This window comes from Bipolaris zeicola (assembly GCF_000523435.1).
Source record: "Bipolaris zeicola 26-R-13 unplaced genomic scaffold scaffold_36, whole genome shotgun sequence".
NCBI classification, from domain to species: Eukaryota; Fungi; Ascomycota; class Dothideomycetes; order Pleosporales; family Pleosporaceae; genus Bipolaris; species Bipolaris zeicola.
In genome coordinates, this window is record NW_006912085.1 from 1 (window position 1) to 14,773 (window position 14,773).

General features: G+C 51.8%; 4 protein-coding genes across 4 annotated transcripts; 1 reads left to right on the top strand and 3 right to left on the bottom strand.

Moving 5' to 3' along the window:
- Positions 1-782: 782 nt before the first annotated feature.
- On the bottom strand, positions 783-1,766 carry COCCADRAFT_90475 (uncharacterized protein; the record flags this gene model as incomplete). Its single annotated transcript, XM_007711946.1, has 1 exon — positions 783-1,766. One exon carries the CDS (start codon positions 1,764-1,766, stop codon positions 783-785), a length of 984 nt encoding a protein of 327 aa, XP_007710136.1.
- Positions 1,767-2,281: 515 nt separating this feature from the next.
- Positions 2,282-4,097, bottom strand: COCCADRAFT_3211 (uncharacterized protein; the record flags this gene model as incomplete). Its single annotated transcript, XM_007711903.1, has 3 exons — positions 2,282-3,772; positions 3,824-3,958; positions 4,032-4,097. The coding sequence occupies 3 exons, from the start codon at positions 4,095-4,097 to the stop codon at positions 2,282-2,284; spliced, it is 1,692 nt and encodes a 563-aa protein (XP_007710093.1).
- A 1,529-nt stretch (positions 4,098-5,626) lies between these two features.
- COCCADRAFT_34914 (uncharacterized protein) lies at positions 5,627-8,817 on the bottom strand (the record flags this gene model as incomplete). The annotated part of the gene is made up of 5 exons (XM_007711931.1): positions 5,627-6,517; positions 6,567-6,948; positions 7,003-7,614; positions 7,665-8,423; positions 8,555-8,817. The coding sequence occupies 5 exons, from the start codon at positions 8,815-8,817 to the stop codon at positions 5,627-5,629; spliced, it is 2,907 nt and encodes a 968-aa protein (XP_007710121.1).
- A 4,456-nt stretch (positions 8,818-13,273) lies between these two features.
- Positions 13,274-14,345, top strand: COCCADRAFT_90506 (uncharacterized protein; the record flags this gene model as incomplete). The annotated part of the gene is made up of 5 exons (XM_007711947.1): positions 13,274-13,297; positions 13,437-13,569; positions 13,749-13,802; positions 13,892-14,150; positions 14,207-14,345. 5 exons carry the CDS (start codon positions 13,274-13,276, stop codon positions 14,343-14,345), a joined length of 609 nt encoding a protein of 202 aa, XP_007710137.1.
- Positions 14,346-14,773: the final 428 nt, after the last annotated feature.

The window sequence follows — 14,773 nt, forward strand, 5'->3', positions numbered from 1 at the left end:
GGCCAAAAAAACGAGGCGGAGAATTAACGGAGAACACAGTGATTGGCAGACAGGTGCTTGCAGTATTGCAGCCAATGGTGCGTGTGCGGGTGCTCTACCACGTTGGGCATTTGGAACGAAAAAAAATGGGAACGGCGGGCGCCGACGTTTGAACGTGGAGATTCATGGCGTCATGAGTTAGATAACTCGTGCGTTTTTTGGGGGGGGCTCTTTTCCCGTGTACAGGTACTAATGCTAGTGAGGGGGGTTCGGGTATGTACTTGGTACTCCCTACTTTGTGCGTGCGCATTCGATAGTGGAGGAAAGTGCGGGGGACCCCCGCTTGCGATGATGGGATTGGATGCTTCGGGAGAATGTTAAGCATGTTAGGTTCTCCCGAGGAGTAGTAGGACCAGAGGGTTGCAGGGATGTTTACACATCGTATGATGCACGCAGAGGAATTTTTTGTTGCAAATCAGGAAAGAAGGAAAAAAGACGCGCGGAGTGAAGCGGAAAGGGCTTTCGGTAGTGGAGGATTGAGATCTTGGTTGCATCGAGGTTCATCGGTGCTGATCCCTGTGGAGACGATCGAATCTCATGTTAGGATGGAAGGAATAGTGCAAAGGTAAAACGAGATCAGAATGGTGGTACATGGAATTAAACAATACTACGCCTGTTATGCCTCTACTCGATACATCCTACTCATCATCGTAATGCAAGCTATGCGATTCCGCGCGTTCAACCTTCATGATTAAAAGACTGAAAATGCCGTGTAATCCACCCGATGATCCATCCCCCATTCATCATACACCAGGCATGCCCAACCACGCCCTTGCCTGCGGGACACCTCTTGGAAGAAAGTACACGGTCCACAGCCCCGCAAATGCCACAAGAAGTCCCGTGAACTTCTCAAACCAAGTGTGGAAGTAAGCCGCGGTCATGAGCAGCATCCACCACATCAACGCCGCAACGCCGAGAGCAAACTTGACGCCCCGAGCAGTAGCCTCGCCCTCAGTCTTGGCTAGGTCCTTTTCCACGGCCACACTCGCGACCTTTCCATCAGGTAGGGTAATCAACCTGCCGTCCCTGAGCCCCTCAACGCGCGTCAATGCAGGGAGAAACTCGAGCCATAGCAGCGAAGACCCAAGGATGAGCAAAAAGACATGGCCCGAGATGTCGTGACCACCCTTCCACGTGCCCCCCACCGCCTTGCACGTTGCAGCCGTGATGTATTCCCTCGGGGTACTCATATCATCTCTCGCGTCGTCATTCCTCAGCAGCTCGCACTGGCCGCCCGTAAATCTGAACCCGCGATCAATAAGCGGCGGGCCAAAGAACCACTGTGTTAAGAAGTACCACCACATGGTAACAAGACTATATCTCAAGAATGCTCTCAATCTCCTCGTGCTTGCACCCTGTCCAAAACTGGGGTGGAAGATGACAAAAACGGCGAATGCGAGCGTGGTCCAGAGCCAACCTACTTTGACAAAGTACACGTTGAAGACGTTCTTCTTTTGCGCAAAGTACGAGGGCGCAAACTCGGCTGGGTGCGACTGTAGGCTTGCCGAATAGGGCGCATTGCGCGTCGAGGGCGAGAGCGTGCTGAATACGCTGCCGAGCAGGAGGGTAAGCGGGTAGATGGCGATGAGTTGGGCCTCGAGGCGCGTAGGGAGGAACGGCGAGCGACGAGCAGACGAGGTCGGGAGGCGCATGTTACCAGCAGGCGTCTCAGCTGTAGTAGGAGTACCGTTGCTTTCAGCGGATAGAGGTTTGCGTTGTGTTGCCATTGTTGTGCGGCAGGTAGATATGTATGATGCTCGGCGAGAGCTGATGGGCTCTATAAAGGGATGATGGCGTCTTTGGGATGGAAAAGTAGGAGATGGATCTGACTGCTACAGCGTTCCCATGTGCAATCGCAGCGTCCAATGGAACAGGTTCTGGTGAATAGGGAGAAGACGAGTGTCCAGAAAGTGGGCGAGCTCTCATCTGTCAAGCGAACCCAGCAACAATGACGTTACGTCGATTTTGGCGGCTGAGCCACGCGCGCTAGCATGTGGCGCGGACACTAGTCTGTTTTTGGTCAGCCGTGTGCCAGGCACCACCACGTTGTTCAGCAAGATGCCAGATTGACGACTGGCTACTGAATCTTATAACACAGAAATCACGCAAGAATCTCACTTCTCATGTGATTGTTTTTTTGAAATGGAACTTGGCGTAAGAATTAATTTTTCTTCATCTACGACTTGTACTTTTGCTTTCCTATGAGAATGCTCTCAACACATCCATTACTCCGTACATCTTGCTACAGCCTGGGCGGCAACACCGTAGGCACCGGTGGGCGACTCGTCGTACGTGGCAACTCAGGTACCGCGAGCGTAGGCAAGCAAGCACACGCACTGCTAACCCTTGCCACAGTATCATTGCCAGCACACGCAGTCCTTGCAAAGTCCGGCACAGCCGTCTCATCTTCAATCTGCCTCTGCGTAAAGTTGCCACAGAACTCTTGACTCTCCTGCAACCTTCCCTCGACATTTGCTGTGCGCATGCCGCTCAGGCAGCCGTCGACAGAGCAGACCTTGGGCTTCTCGCATTCCTTGCTGGTCATTTTGACGACAAAGGAGCCACGCTCGATGGTGTGCACGAAGATGAAGCCCGATTTGAAGTAGGGGTATGAGGACCAGGAGCCGAGGAAAGCAACAGTGCCGCCGCCCTCGTTCTCGTCGTCTTCGGGGTAGATGTCGAAGAAACCGGCCTCGCAGATACCGCCGCCAGTGGGGTCCGAGGTGATGGAGTTGATGTCCAAGACGTTGAGTCCGTTGCCGTAGTTGGATTGGTAGAGGTAGTTGTCTACAACGTATTGGTTGTGATCGATACTTCGGCGCTTGCCCTCGTAGTTACCCGAGTAGAAGGGATTCTCCAAGTCGCGGATGTCGAAGATGTGAGTAGTGGGCAGACCCTGTGTCATAGGTCCTACCTTTGCGTCGCGCTCATCAAATTCGTCGTCGAGGAAGAGGTACTCTTGCCACGTGACGTTATTAACCGCGCTCTGGTGGACGTACTCGGCACCCGGGTACGACGTCCGCGAGATGATCGTCGTCGTGTTACCCGTCTTATTCGTAACATCATAAATTGTAAGTGTATCTTCATTGCTCGCGTAGCAAATGTCGCGGCCGTAGTATCTGGTGTCTGGGCCACGGTATACCAGGCATTCTGCGTCGTGTACATACCCGTCACCACTTGCACATCCGGGGCTGGTGGGGTTGGACGGGTCGGTCATGTCGATGAAAATGAGACCTCCACGGCAGGGAAGGTTTCCACGGACACGAATAGTCTCGTTACCGCCGACGGAGCCAACGGCAACTGCGTAGTTGAGTTCGGGGTTGACGACAATGTTGTGTGTCCTGCCTACGGGCAAGTCATTCCACTTCGTGCCCAGCCCCCAATGACCGGTAAGATCCTGTTGGGTAAAGTTCTTGGGTTCGCTGCCATCCAAGTCTAGCAGCTTCTTCATGTCGAAGATTTGCACTCCGTGCTTGATGGCCTCACTGCCAATCACTGCGTAGTCGTTCATGACGCGGATCTCGCGCCAACGTGATCCAATGGCGTCGTACTGCGGCAGCCGTCCGAGGTAAACCATCTTGCCCTCGCTGGTGATTTCCGCAAAGGCCGTTCCATCGAATTGGCCAATGGCGACAAACTCACGTCCATCTTCAGATGTCCAGCCCCACGACGAGGAACCTTGACCCTGGCTACTTCCAAGAAGGTGGTGTGGCAGGAAGTGATAAAGATCAATCTGGTCCGTGTTAGCTACACAGCCATATTATTTAGAAATAGAAGAACTAACGTTATGGCACTTGAAGGTATTGTTGTAGTTTCCCGGAATTGCAGCCGCAAAACCATCCACACACGGCGTGTAGCCCAACTCAGGATACCTGGAGCTGTCCATTTGGCCCGAGGCAAGTTCAGCATCCCACTGGGCCTAGATTATAACGTTAGCCACGAAAGCCAATTCTCAAACAGACACAAAAAGAAAGAAAACAATATCTACATACCACCTTCATCTCCATAATCATATGGTGCACAGTACCGTCGTCATACTCAGCAGCGGTACCAAGCATTGCCGCCCTGCTCACGGCAGCAGAGCCAAGCACCGACAACAAGGGCAACAAAACCATGATTACTACCACAAGAGCCTCAACTTCTAGAAGGACAAGAAAAAGCCCGCAGTAGAACTCGCTGCTCTTCCCAAGAACCAGGTAACACACTCACATCATATATATATACGCTACTAATACATTTCCCACTATCCCCCAACCGCCTAGAAAGCCGTCCCCCACCTCATCATCATCCTTGGTCCGACTCAACACCGCCCGTTCGCAACATGACAAGCAAACTGAGCCTATCAGTACATGGCAGGCTAACCTCTACATCTACACCCATCATCCAGGTTAAGAAGGTCGTTAGATACGTAGGCTTGGGTTCCAAGAAAGCCCAAGTGACGGGGGTGTGTAAGTACGGGGTGCGGAAAACCCGGTCTTGTGGTAAAGAAAACAAGAAGGGCTTGCTGACTGCGAGCTGGCTAAAAGTAAAAAGCCGGTACTTCACGCTTGGCGGTTGCGAATTCTCCACTTTGGACTGCGCTGCTAATGGCGGTGCTTGTGCTTGGCGAATGATAACCCAGAAGAGTAGTCTGACTTGGCGGATGGTGTAATTGCTAGGCATCGGTCTTGGAAATACCGCGAGGTTTCTTCTACCCCGCCCTGCTGCAGCATCTTCCTGTCCGCTTTACGCCTACATGCAGTGTCTTGCAGTCACTGGTCCTCGACTACTCGAGCTTCGTCCAAGGATAGTCGTGGTCATTGGATGCTCGGCTATTCGCTCGGCAAACTGCAGAGCAAATGCGCAATACGGTTAGTAGCGTTCTGCGGTTTCTGCCTGGAAGAAGAGGCGAGGTGCCCCGTTTGAATTGGTCCGCCGTTTCTTACAATTGGAATCAAATGTGCCGTTGATATGCGTGTATTGATTTACTACTCTAATAAGGCAGCTGGTTATCATCTTACGAGACGAATTGAGGCAATGTGCCTCTTCAACTTCTACCCCCTCTCCCCGAATACCCTTGCGAAAAAAAGAAACTCTCTGTTGAAGGGACTAGCAACCGCGAGTCCGTATATTCATCCTTCTACTCTGTTTAGTCAAACGCCGCCCTAGATTGGAAAAACAAAAGTATGGAACCAACAAAACAAAAGTAACACTAGAGCGAATTGTACAGGTCGCAATCGAAGTGAACACCGGAGTTGCAACGTTGAGCAGCGAGGCTCTGCCCTCACCCTCCACCAACCGTTGAAAAATGCTTAATTCCTCGGTGCCAGCCGGTTGCCTTGGGGTATAACGCTTTTGATACTTGAAAACGCCAATGGAAATCATATGCACTAAGGAAAATGTATGGCCGTTGCTCGTAATGCGCAGAGGCCGGGTGGCCGAAGATGTCCGGGATGTGGTGGCGTCATTTATTTGAATGGTTTGTAAGGGCTCCACCTTGTGGCAGTTCTCTGACCTGAGATTAGGGCTCTCAGTCGAACAATAAGCGGCATTCCGAATCTAGGAGCACTCCAGTTCGGTTAATCATGTGTCCATTGGAATCGCTGTCTCAACGCCACCCATGCGGGATAAATTGCTGATGTGGCGGCCTCCCATTACCCATGGTCAACGCCGGGTCCATGAAAGAATGTGACCAGTCCTCTTGGGTAAGCAAGTCATCGAACTGAACATTGTGTGGTCCTTGTATTTGCATCCCTGGCTGTGGATAGGTTCGATACTGCTGTGCGCCTTGCATCAAGTACATGGGAATATTACTAAACAGTTGGGCTTCGTTGTCGTTCTGTGGTCGGCCTTGACCACCGGGCATACTGGTTGGTGCAAACATGGGAGGATGCCCCTTCACGTCTATGCCGGACGACATTGGGTGTGGAAGGCCGCTGCTCACCGGTGGAACACTGGTGCGATCAAACGCTTGAGGATGCCTGTTTTCGAAAGCAGTCATTGGTTGATTCGGATAGGCAAGAGGGTCGGTAGAAGGAAACATCATAGTCGAGATATCTGCGATTGGCACATTCATGCCTGATGGATCTGTGAATGAGTTGCTCAAAACCGAAGGACTGTAGACCGAGCTTTGTTGCGCGTCATGAATAGGGGCCATACCAAAGCTTGGCAGACTGTCATTGGAAGAGGTAGGTGTGAGACCCGGAACACCATCGAACAAGTTAGGGTTAGAGATTGAGTGTGAGGGATATGAAGAGTTTGAGCCAATCCCAGCAAAATGACTGTGGGGAGACGGATAGGACGCGCCAGGGCCAGCCGTCTTGACGTGTGGAATGTTGTCAGGGTAGGTGCTCGCTCGTCGTGGGGCTATCGTTTCTTTTTGACTGGCCAAGGTAGGTCTTGTTCCTGAGGATTGCGGTGAGCTTCCTTGTCGGCGTTTTTTTGACGCAATGATCTCTCCACCATGTCTAATAGACTCTGGTAGCCGTTCGAACATGCCCTGAAAATGGTTAGCGTAACGGGTTTATTTGAGGTTGGGTTTTGCGTACCTCAAGCGCAATACTGCACCTATCAGCTGCCAGACTTCTCTTTGCAAAATAGGCCAGTACCTCCTTGCCCTCCACAGCATCTCGTAGCAACTCAAAACTGGTGGGGCTAGTAGGATTTTCCAATACAAAATAGAGAATTGATACGATAGCGAAAAATGTCGTGTACATGGAGAACCAATATGCCCCGGCTAGTACACCGCGCTTCCGCATTTCTGTGGAGATGTGGATGATGTTACGGGAGACGTTGACGCAAGCAGAGGCGCATGCAAATGCCCTCTGGTCAACAGCTTTGGCGCTGAAAGATTGTGAAACATAGTGCAAAAATGGCCGGTATAGCAAGAGCTGTGCATGTCCAAAAGCCATGCGAAGAAGCTGTTGAACCCTGTCATGTCTATCAGCAGATGTAACAAGCATAGAAAAGGGACTCTAAACATACCTTTTGATAACAGGTGGAACCTCGCCACCAGGCTTCAGTGCGGCGGGCAACTCGTCTAGCCAGCGTGCCAAGTCTTTCTCAATTTCTCGGATCTTGGAGTAACCCACAGTGTAGGTTACCGAATTCTTGCCGCCCGACTGCGTACCCTTGATAGGATACACATATTTGCAGATTTTGTTCAGTACTTGTACGAGACGAGTATGCGCGTTGAAAGCAGCCATTACGGAAATGGTTCCTTCTGGCATAGGCAGAATCCCAGTCTCTGTAATGTATTCGTCATCAACTTCGGCCGGCCATTCCTGATCGATATCTTCGTCCTCCAAGAATCGCGGTAATCCGAGCATAGCTCCAACATATGTGTCCATTCGCCGAATAACCCAGAATATACGTTTACGTGTTTCAGATTCGATAGGCGAGAATGTGACATTGAACGAACGGTGCAAACCCATACGCAGTGCTGAGCGTAGGGCAATTCCAATATACGCATAGCATGTGCTAAGCTTGGCCGATGACTGCAAAAACTGTATCATGAAAACAATGGCTTGAAGCGAGGTTAAATCTCTACAATCAGTAATGTCCAGGAGTTGGCGGGAAGCCTTGAAGTACTTGAGTCTGGGTATGTTAGCTTAAGGGTGCTGGCGTCCATTGGGAGAATCACTTACCCTTCGTCAGTTAGGGCATCGTAGCCTGTAACATCAGCACCCTGCTCATTCTCTGAGTAGAGCGTTCCCAGGGCCAGAACAGCGAAAAGCAGAGGCAAGAAACTAGTTTCAGCACTTCCGTAGTTTTCGGGTGCTACTTTGTATACGCGTTCCATCTGCTCATAGAAAGTAGGAAGATGGACCACTCGGAGCATGGCAGTATACTGAATAATGGCGTTGTCGCACAAAGTGCGTGCCTCTTCTTTGCTGGGAAGAGCCACATTGACCGCTGAAGACGTAGATCCAGCTATGGAAAGAGCACTTGGTGAGGAGGCATCATAAGACATTGTACGTTGCTTAAAAGACGGCGAAGCATCTGGTAGAATTTGGAACATGTCATCAAATTGGCGAAGCCCCCTCATGAAGCTAAGTCCGGAAGAATGGCCTTGGTAATCCCAGTTTCCCTCTTCGTCAAGATCCAGCTGGCCTGTCGCTTTGACCATGGCCTCTAGATGTGAGTCAGGAACATCTTCGTTTTGCAAAGGGACATGATGATGGGGCGCGCGTGATTCCATGGGCATCACGGGAAGTCGGGGAGCCGCCTGGGGTAGCTGTGGTAGCAATCCATTCTGAAGGTGGGCATCGATGGCAGGGTCGTTTAAATCTACAGTTGGGAGCACCACCTGCAATAAGGCTTTGGCACGCTTCAGTTGGCTCTCCAAGGCCTCAATATACTGAGGAGTTGCGTTCCGTCGGCGGTTTGATGGTTGATCGTAAGTACTTGCAGCATGTTAGTTTGAGATTTTGCAATATCCGGTTCTATCCGGGGGGCTTTTTTACCATTCTGTACCGTGTTAGCGTGGGTTCAAAAGATGACAGGATTATTTCCGGCTATACACGTGGCTACCAACATACCATAGCTATAGACGGTACAATGCGTGCACGGCTGCTTGCCGTCGCATTTGATTTTCTTGCGCCGACATTCATCACAGGCACGTGTCACCCGTCGTCTTTTCTGAGGCTGCGGCTTGGGTGGCTGATCGTCGCCGACGTCATTAGTTTCCGAGTTTTCTTCGCCGAATTCGGATGTGTCTTCTTGATGGGTTTCCAAAGGGGCGGAGCGGACAGACTCTGCCGGCAGGTCTTCAGCTGTCGTGAGGGCCGGGGAAGTCATGGTTGGCAGATGGAGAGCATCGAGCATCGCGTCCTGTGGCTGGGGGGAATGCTGCGCCTAAGAGTAAACTGGTGGATGCTTCCGACAGGGTTATACTGCGGCGGAGAAGCGTGTGGGTCACGTATTAGTTCTAGGGTTAGCGCCGTCGCATGTCGTATGGGCACCGTCCCGCCGGGCTTGGGCGATGGATGGAGTCGAATAGTCGAATCGTTGCTGTCCGCCGAGTTGTCCGTTTTCTATTGTTACCTGTAGGCCAAGCTCGGGTTTTGGGTTATGGTCTCGGCACGTAGCCTTGGGGGCCCCATGAATAAGATCACAGTCATCTATTGAGCTTGCCTAGAGCAAGCCGTCGAATTTACTGTACCGTTTGGCTGAATCTGAATGACGGTTATCTCATGGGCTCCCGCCCCCACTCGCGGCAGTGGCAATGGTGATTTGGCGGCACTCAGACCTCTTGGGACGCACAGCGGGAGCTGCACACCACTATCGCGGTCAGTGGTCAGCACTTACCATGGCTCAATATGCGCCCTGTGGCGTCACACAGCTGGGAGCCCATGCCACGGGGAACACAGGTGAGGGGTCCTGCTGAGCCGCCATCCACGCCACGGAAGAAGCAGCCATATGGTACGGCTCCAGTTGGGGCCCTGCCTAACAATACATTCTGGACATTGAAGCGAAGAGAAGCGGATCTGTGGCCGTGGCGCTGCACCGCCGGGGGCCCTACTAGTGGCGTGACCCGCTGTCCCGTCGCAGCTTGGCCTTCTTTTGTTGCTCCTCGTGCGCTCTAAAGCCTCTTGTTCGAGTAACGATCATCAGTCAACAACTCTCGCTTGAGGTCATGGTGCCCACACCCTATATCGTTACTAACGGATCCGTCATGTTGCTATCAACCGGTTGCAATTCTTTCATCCCCTCCAGATACAAACTCTCGGGATGTGGACAAGGGCGAGGCTCCGAAGCATCGTCCTCTCCACTTGACCCAGTTGCCCAGCCTTACCTTCTTAGCGTCGGATAAAGTCGCCAGAAACATGACAGCGTGGCTTGACTGCGGCTGGTGACCCTAGTCTCCATGCATTCGGCGGTTGCTTCACCGATTTCATTCATCGCACAGTGCTCCAGCCATGCCTTGGCTGTTTCTCTTGTCAGCGTGATATGTACGGACCTACGCAGCATAGCAGAGTCATTGCAAGACTGTATGCGCCCAACTATCGAATAAAAGAGGAGAGCTGACAGGTGGGCAGCGCCCGTCCATGCCCGCTTCGTGAGCCATCTGTCCGCCGACTGCCCTTTTTTGGAACAGCAGGGGGGAAGACGGGTTTCCCGCGTTAGTTTCCCCGTAGGTTCCTTGTATGTACCGGTAAAGCGTATTGGATTGGCGAGGCGCTCCTTCGCAATACGGTCACACGCACATGGCGAAGTCTGCTGCTGAAGACAGGCCAAGCGATTCCTTGAGTAACGGTGGCCTATTGCTGTTCAGTAAAAGGGGAAAAAAGTAGAGCGTCACCCCATTCGTGCCTCTCGGAAGTACCGATACTGCACACCTGCGTCATAACAAGGCCCCTTGGCATGAAGAGACCTCCGAATGCGGATGTTGGAGGTGGGAACACCTTTTTGATGGGTACGATGTTTAGTGGCGCATATTATCGAGCTAGAGGTGCCGACTTCCGGCTGACTCAGCTGGTTCAGCCCAGAGGGCGGCTCTAACTGGCTGCTTGCCATGAGTCGCAGGGTGCAAATGGACATGTAAGCCGAGATGCCAATGTGTCTCATGCACCGGCTGTTGTCATAGCCACTGCACTAGCCACACCACTAGCCACGGCCCTAGCCACACAAAGAGCAATCACGTACGATTCCTTTTGCGCCACAACTCAAAAACCTGGAACAATATCCACCCAAGGAGTGGCGCATGTCGCGTCCTCGGCTGGTGTTGCACTGCGTGAAACGTGGCTGAGAAGCAGGTTACGTGCATAATGCCAAGCGCAGATGTGCAGATGTTCAGGGTTGCCAAGTCGTCTGCGTTTTGCTGTGGCGCATGACACGACTTAGTGTGGCAGCATGCCAGCCAGGACCATGACTACGTGGCTAGCCGACGGCAACCATCCAAAGTCCATATTACCCCATGCAAAAGGAACAGGAAAAGCGTTATCCCATGTACGAGATTCCACCCGTCATCGGCCCCTTCTCCGCTATTGTTGAGAGGTCATCCTTGGACTATCTATATTGCAGTACACTGAAACTGTCCCCTTTCATCTGCGAACAGACGGTCAAATGTCACATGGGTCGCACATCTGTGCGCTCGATCACAGTTTAACGACCGCGTCGATCGTATTGAAAGACATGCGGTCAACAGCCAGCGCATAGCGTCTAGGCAGTACTAACCACCGAGCAATAATTGCGAACTTGTTTGTTGGTTTGTATCCAGTTTCGGCGTAAAAGGCCGCGATCGATCTCAACGTTTCCGCCAGGCGTTGGCTTGCGCAGACGTCACAGCCTTGTCAAGTTGCTCTAGTCATGGTTTCTCGAATGTAGGGACCATTAAAAGCCGAGTTTTTACCATTTACGCCAACTAGTAGGGAATAAGTACATAGTTTGCATGGACCCGTTGCTTACTAGTGATAACTGGGCTTCGTGCCAGATTGTTGGACCAGAACGTATGTAAGATTGTGGTAAGATTGTGGAAAACCCAGAGACGAAAATCCAGGGGATGCGACGATCGTTGTGACGACATCCGCAGGATTGGGTTGACCAACATCTGTTGTCTGCAAAGATTCTGCTCCGTGCATTAGCAAATTGGAAATGTATGTACGTGGGAAATGGCCAAGGCACAGGAAAAGTCAGATACGCACATCAGGTTGGGCCCCCGGTGAATGACTTTGACTTTCGGCGTTGCGCTGACACTTGGAATGAACCATGCATAAACATGATGAAATGCCAAGATTGTTGCTCTCACGCTGACCAGGTCTTGGAGTCTAGACATGCAGTTGTGAGCGTACGCCCCAATAGCCCTGTTCTGTGAGCATGTCTAGCCATTCGCATAAGTACACACCACTAACGAAACTCAGGCATTATCATATGTGTTATATATTAATAACAGTGGTTTCAGTCCACCGCTTTCTCTAATGTAGGCGATGGAGCCTGTCTCGCACGCGGAGTTTGGATGTGGGAAATTGAATCTCTAGACCCATGAGACAGCATACGCAGCCTGGTGCTGTCGGGAAGAGATGAATTATGATCGACTATTTCCGATCTCTAAGGTTTAATAATTGCATATGCAGAAGTTGGGGTAGATCAAAAAAAGCTTTTAGGTAAGTTGACGGCATTTCTGCGGTCATTTCTCGTGTTAAACGGACATAGATCTCCCAGTGATGCAATATCAAGGCCTATGCACAACAAGCTTGCTTGCAACCATGTATATGGGCTTCCGTGTGCGGGAAGCTTCTTTTGTGACAAAGGACAAGTGCTGGTGAGTGAGTAGGTGAGCGGGTACAGCTGGCAAATGGAACGGTAAAGATTAGTCGCACGACTGAGCCTGTTGATTGATAGTCAGCTCATCCGCACCAACATGGCATGATGAAAAAATCAATCAGATATCGATGGCTAGTTCAGTATACAAGCGTAAGAGCTATTGGCAGAGGAGATAGCCACTCAGTCAGCGATTTCGCATCGTAATCAACAGCGGCTGCGCGTTCCTTGGAAAGATTCGAGAGTAGTACACCTCAATTTGTGCGAATGCAGGAAACGGAGAGTTGCAGGGCGTACCTGCCAACATCACCCATAGATATATCATTGTGAGTGTGTTATCGAAAAAAGGAACGAATCGATTGCGATTCTGGTATGAAGAAAAATTCTTAATCCGCGTATTTTCAGACATGTACGTTTCTCTGTAGGCAAACTCGGGCGTTCCTTGTGTAAGCTGCTGTGTGGTCAATGTGCTGCGAACTTGGCGCAAAGTACAAAAATTGACTTGGTGCTATTTTTCTCACGGCCAGGTATGCTCAACGTCAACCATACACGGGATCTGGATAAATACAACTGCAGTAACTGGATGCGACGTATCTGTCAATTGTAAAGGACTGCCACGGGTGTAAGGAAATCACAGAGGTATTTGGCGGATTTGGAAATGGCCGTTCTGAGGATCGTGGTACTCCCTGAGTGCTGTCTCAGCACCACGGTACTACTATTCCCACCCGATTTCGATAAGCGCAACGAAAAGAGACAACACCAAGCTCCAGGACTCTGCACAAAACTCTCAAATCCGGTGAGGTGCTTCGCCTCCCAAACGAGCATCTTGCGCTGAAGAGGACTGGCAGAGGCTTCTCGAGCGACGCTAACCCGTGCACGGGCCACACACACACCAGTGGAAATATTCGCTTAGCCTGTTGGTGGTATTGGAATCCGCTGCAACGAGCTCTTTCCTCACGACAACTAACCTCACAGCACACCGGAGTCGAGCAAAATGTCGACCTTCGAACCCGTCATTGTACGTACGCCCCGAATACACGAAGCCGCATATTTCTAGCGCACGCGGTTGCACTTGGTCGCCGTGCCAGCCCGCGCCTTTTGTCAACACCAATGCACAAGCTGCTTTCCAAGGAGTCTCTCGCTGACAGCGCACCCAGGTCATCGACGGCAAGGGCCACTTGCTCGGTCGCCTCGCCAGCACCGTCGCCAAGCAGCTCCTCAATGGCCAGAAGATCGTCGTCGTACGATGTGAGGCTCTCAACATCTCCGGCGAGTTCTTCCGCGCGAAGCGTACGTTCACCCACCGAATACGAGCAAGCGACGTAGGCAGCAGGCCACAATGAATGCACACGAAAAGGGGGTTGACCAAAGGGCATTGAATGGTTGTTGGTGTGCATTGTGGCTGCTCTTGCGAAGCGCTCTTGGAACACTCCAACAAATAAACTACAGCAGCTGACAGCGTCATACAGTGAAGTACTCGGCTTTCCTGCGCAAGCAGACCCGTTTCAACCCCACCCGCGGTGGTATGTCTCCCCTATACATCTGCGGCACTCTTGCAGCAAGAATTCTGCTGTGTGCCAATTCGCCGACGACGTGCTAATCCGCCGTTCAGGTCCCTTCCACTTCCGCGCCCCCTCCAAGATGTTCTGGCGAACCGTCCGCGGCATGATTCCCCACAAGACCGCTCGTGGTGCCGCCGCCATGGAGCGCCTCAAGACCTTTGAGGGTATCCCCGCCCCCTACGACAAGAAGAAGCGCGTCGTTGTTCCCCAGGCCCTGAGGGTACTGAGGCTCAAGCCTGGCCGCAAGTACTGCACTGTCGGACGTCTCGGCCACGAGTTCGGCTGGAAGTACCAGGACGTTGTTGCCCGGTATGTTTTTGTGACTACCACACACCAATTTGTGTTGCTAACAAAATTTTGTGCAGTCTTGAGGAGCGCAGGAAGGTCAAGGGTGCTGCTTACTACGAGCGCAAGAAGGCCCTCCGACGGCAGTTGGCCGAGGCCAAGAAGACGGCCAACGTGGACAGCAAGACCCAGGAGCAGCTTACCGCCCTCGGATACTAGAAAACGGCAGTTGATGACCAGTGTCGGTTTCGGTGATGTGGTTCGGCGTGGATTGCATTTGGCTCATGGGATGTTTCTTTCCTCTACTATACTCCGACCATTCGAAAGGGTGTCCAGGCTAAAAGAGCACATCAATACCAGAGTGCTTACGTGTTCATGGGTCTCTTTGCGGTCGGTCTGCTGTGTCTTCAGGTACTCTTCCGGCTAGAAGCAATACGAAATGAAAAATCACAGCTGATGTAAAGCATGTTGATGGCGTTGAGCGTTCGCAATAGACTGGCGGTTATGTTGTTAATCCAATTCAGTCCCCTTTGACAATGCATTTGACCAGACTAATAGTGCAATTCATACCGTCATCTTGCACAAGCAAGCCAGGCAATGTGCACGCAGAACTGCCGCGGTCGGAAGGATGGCCGGATGGCCAATGG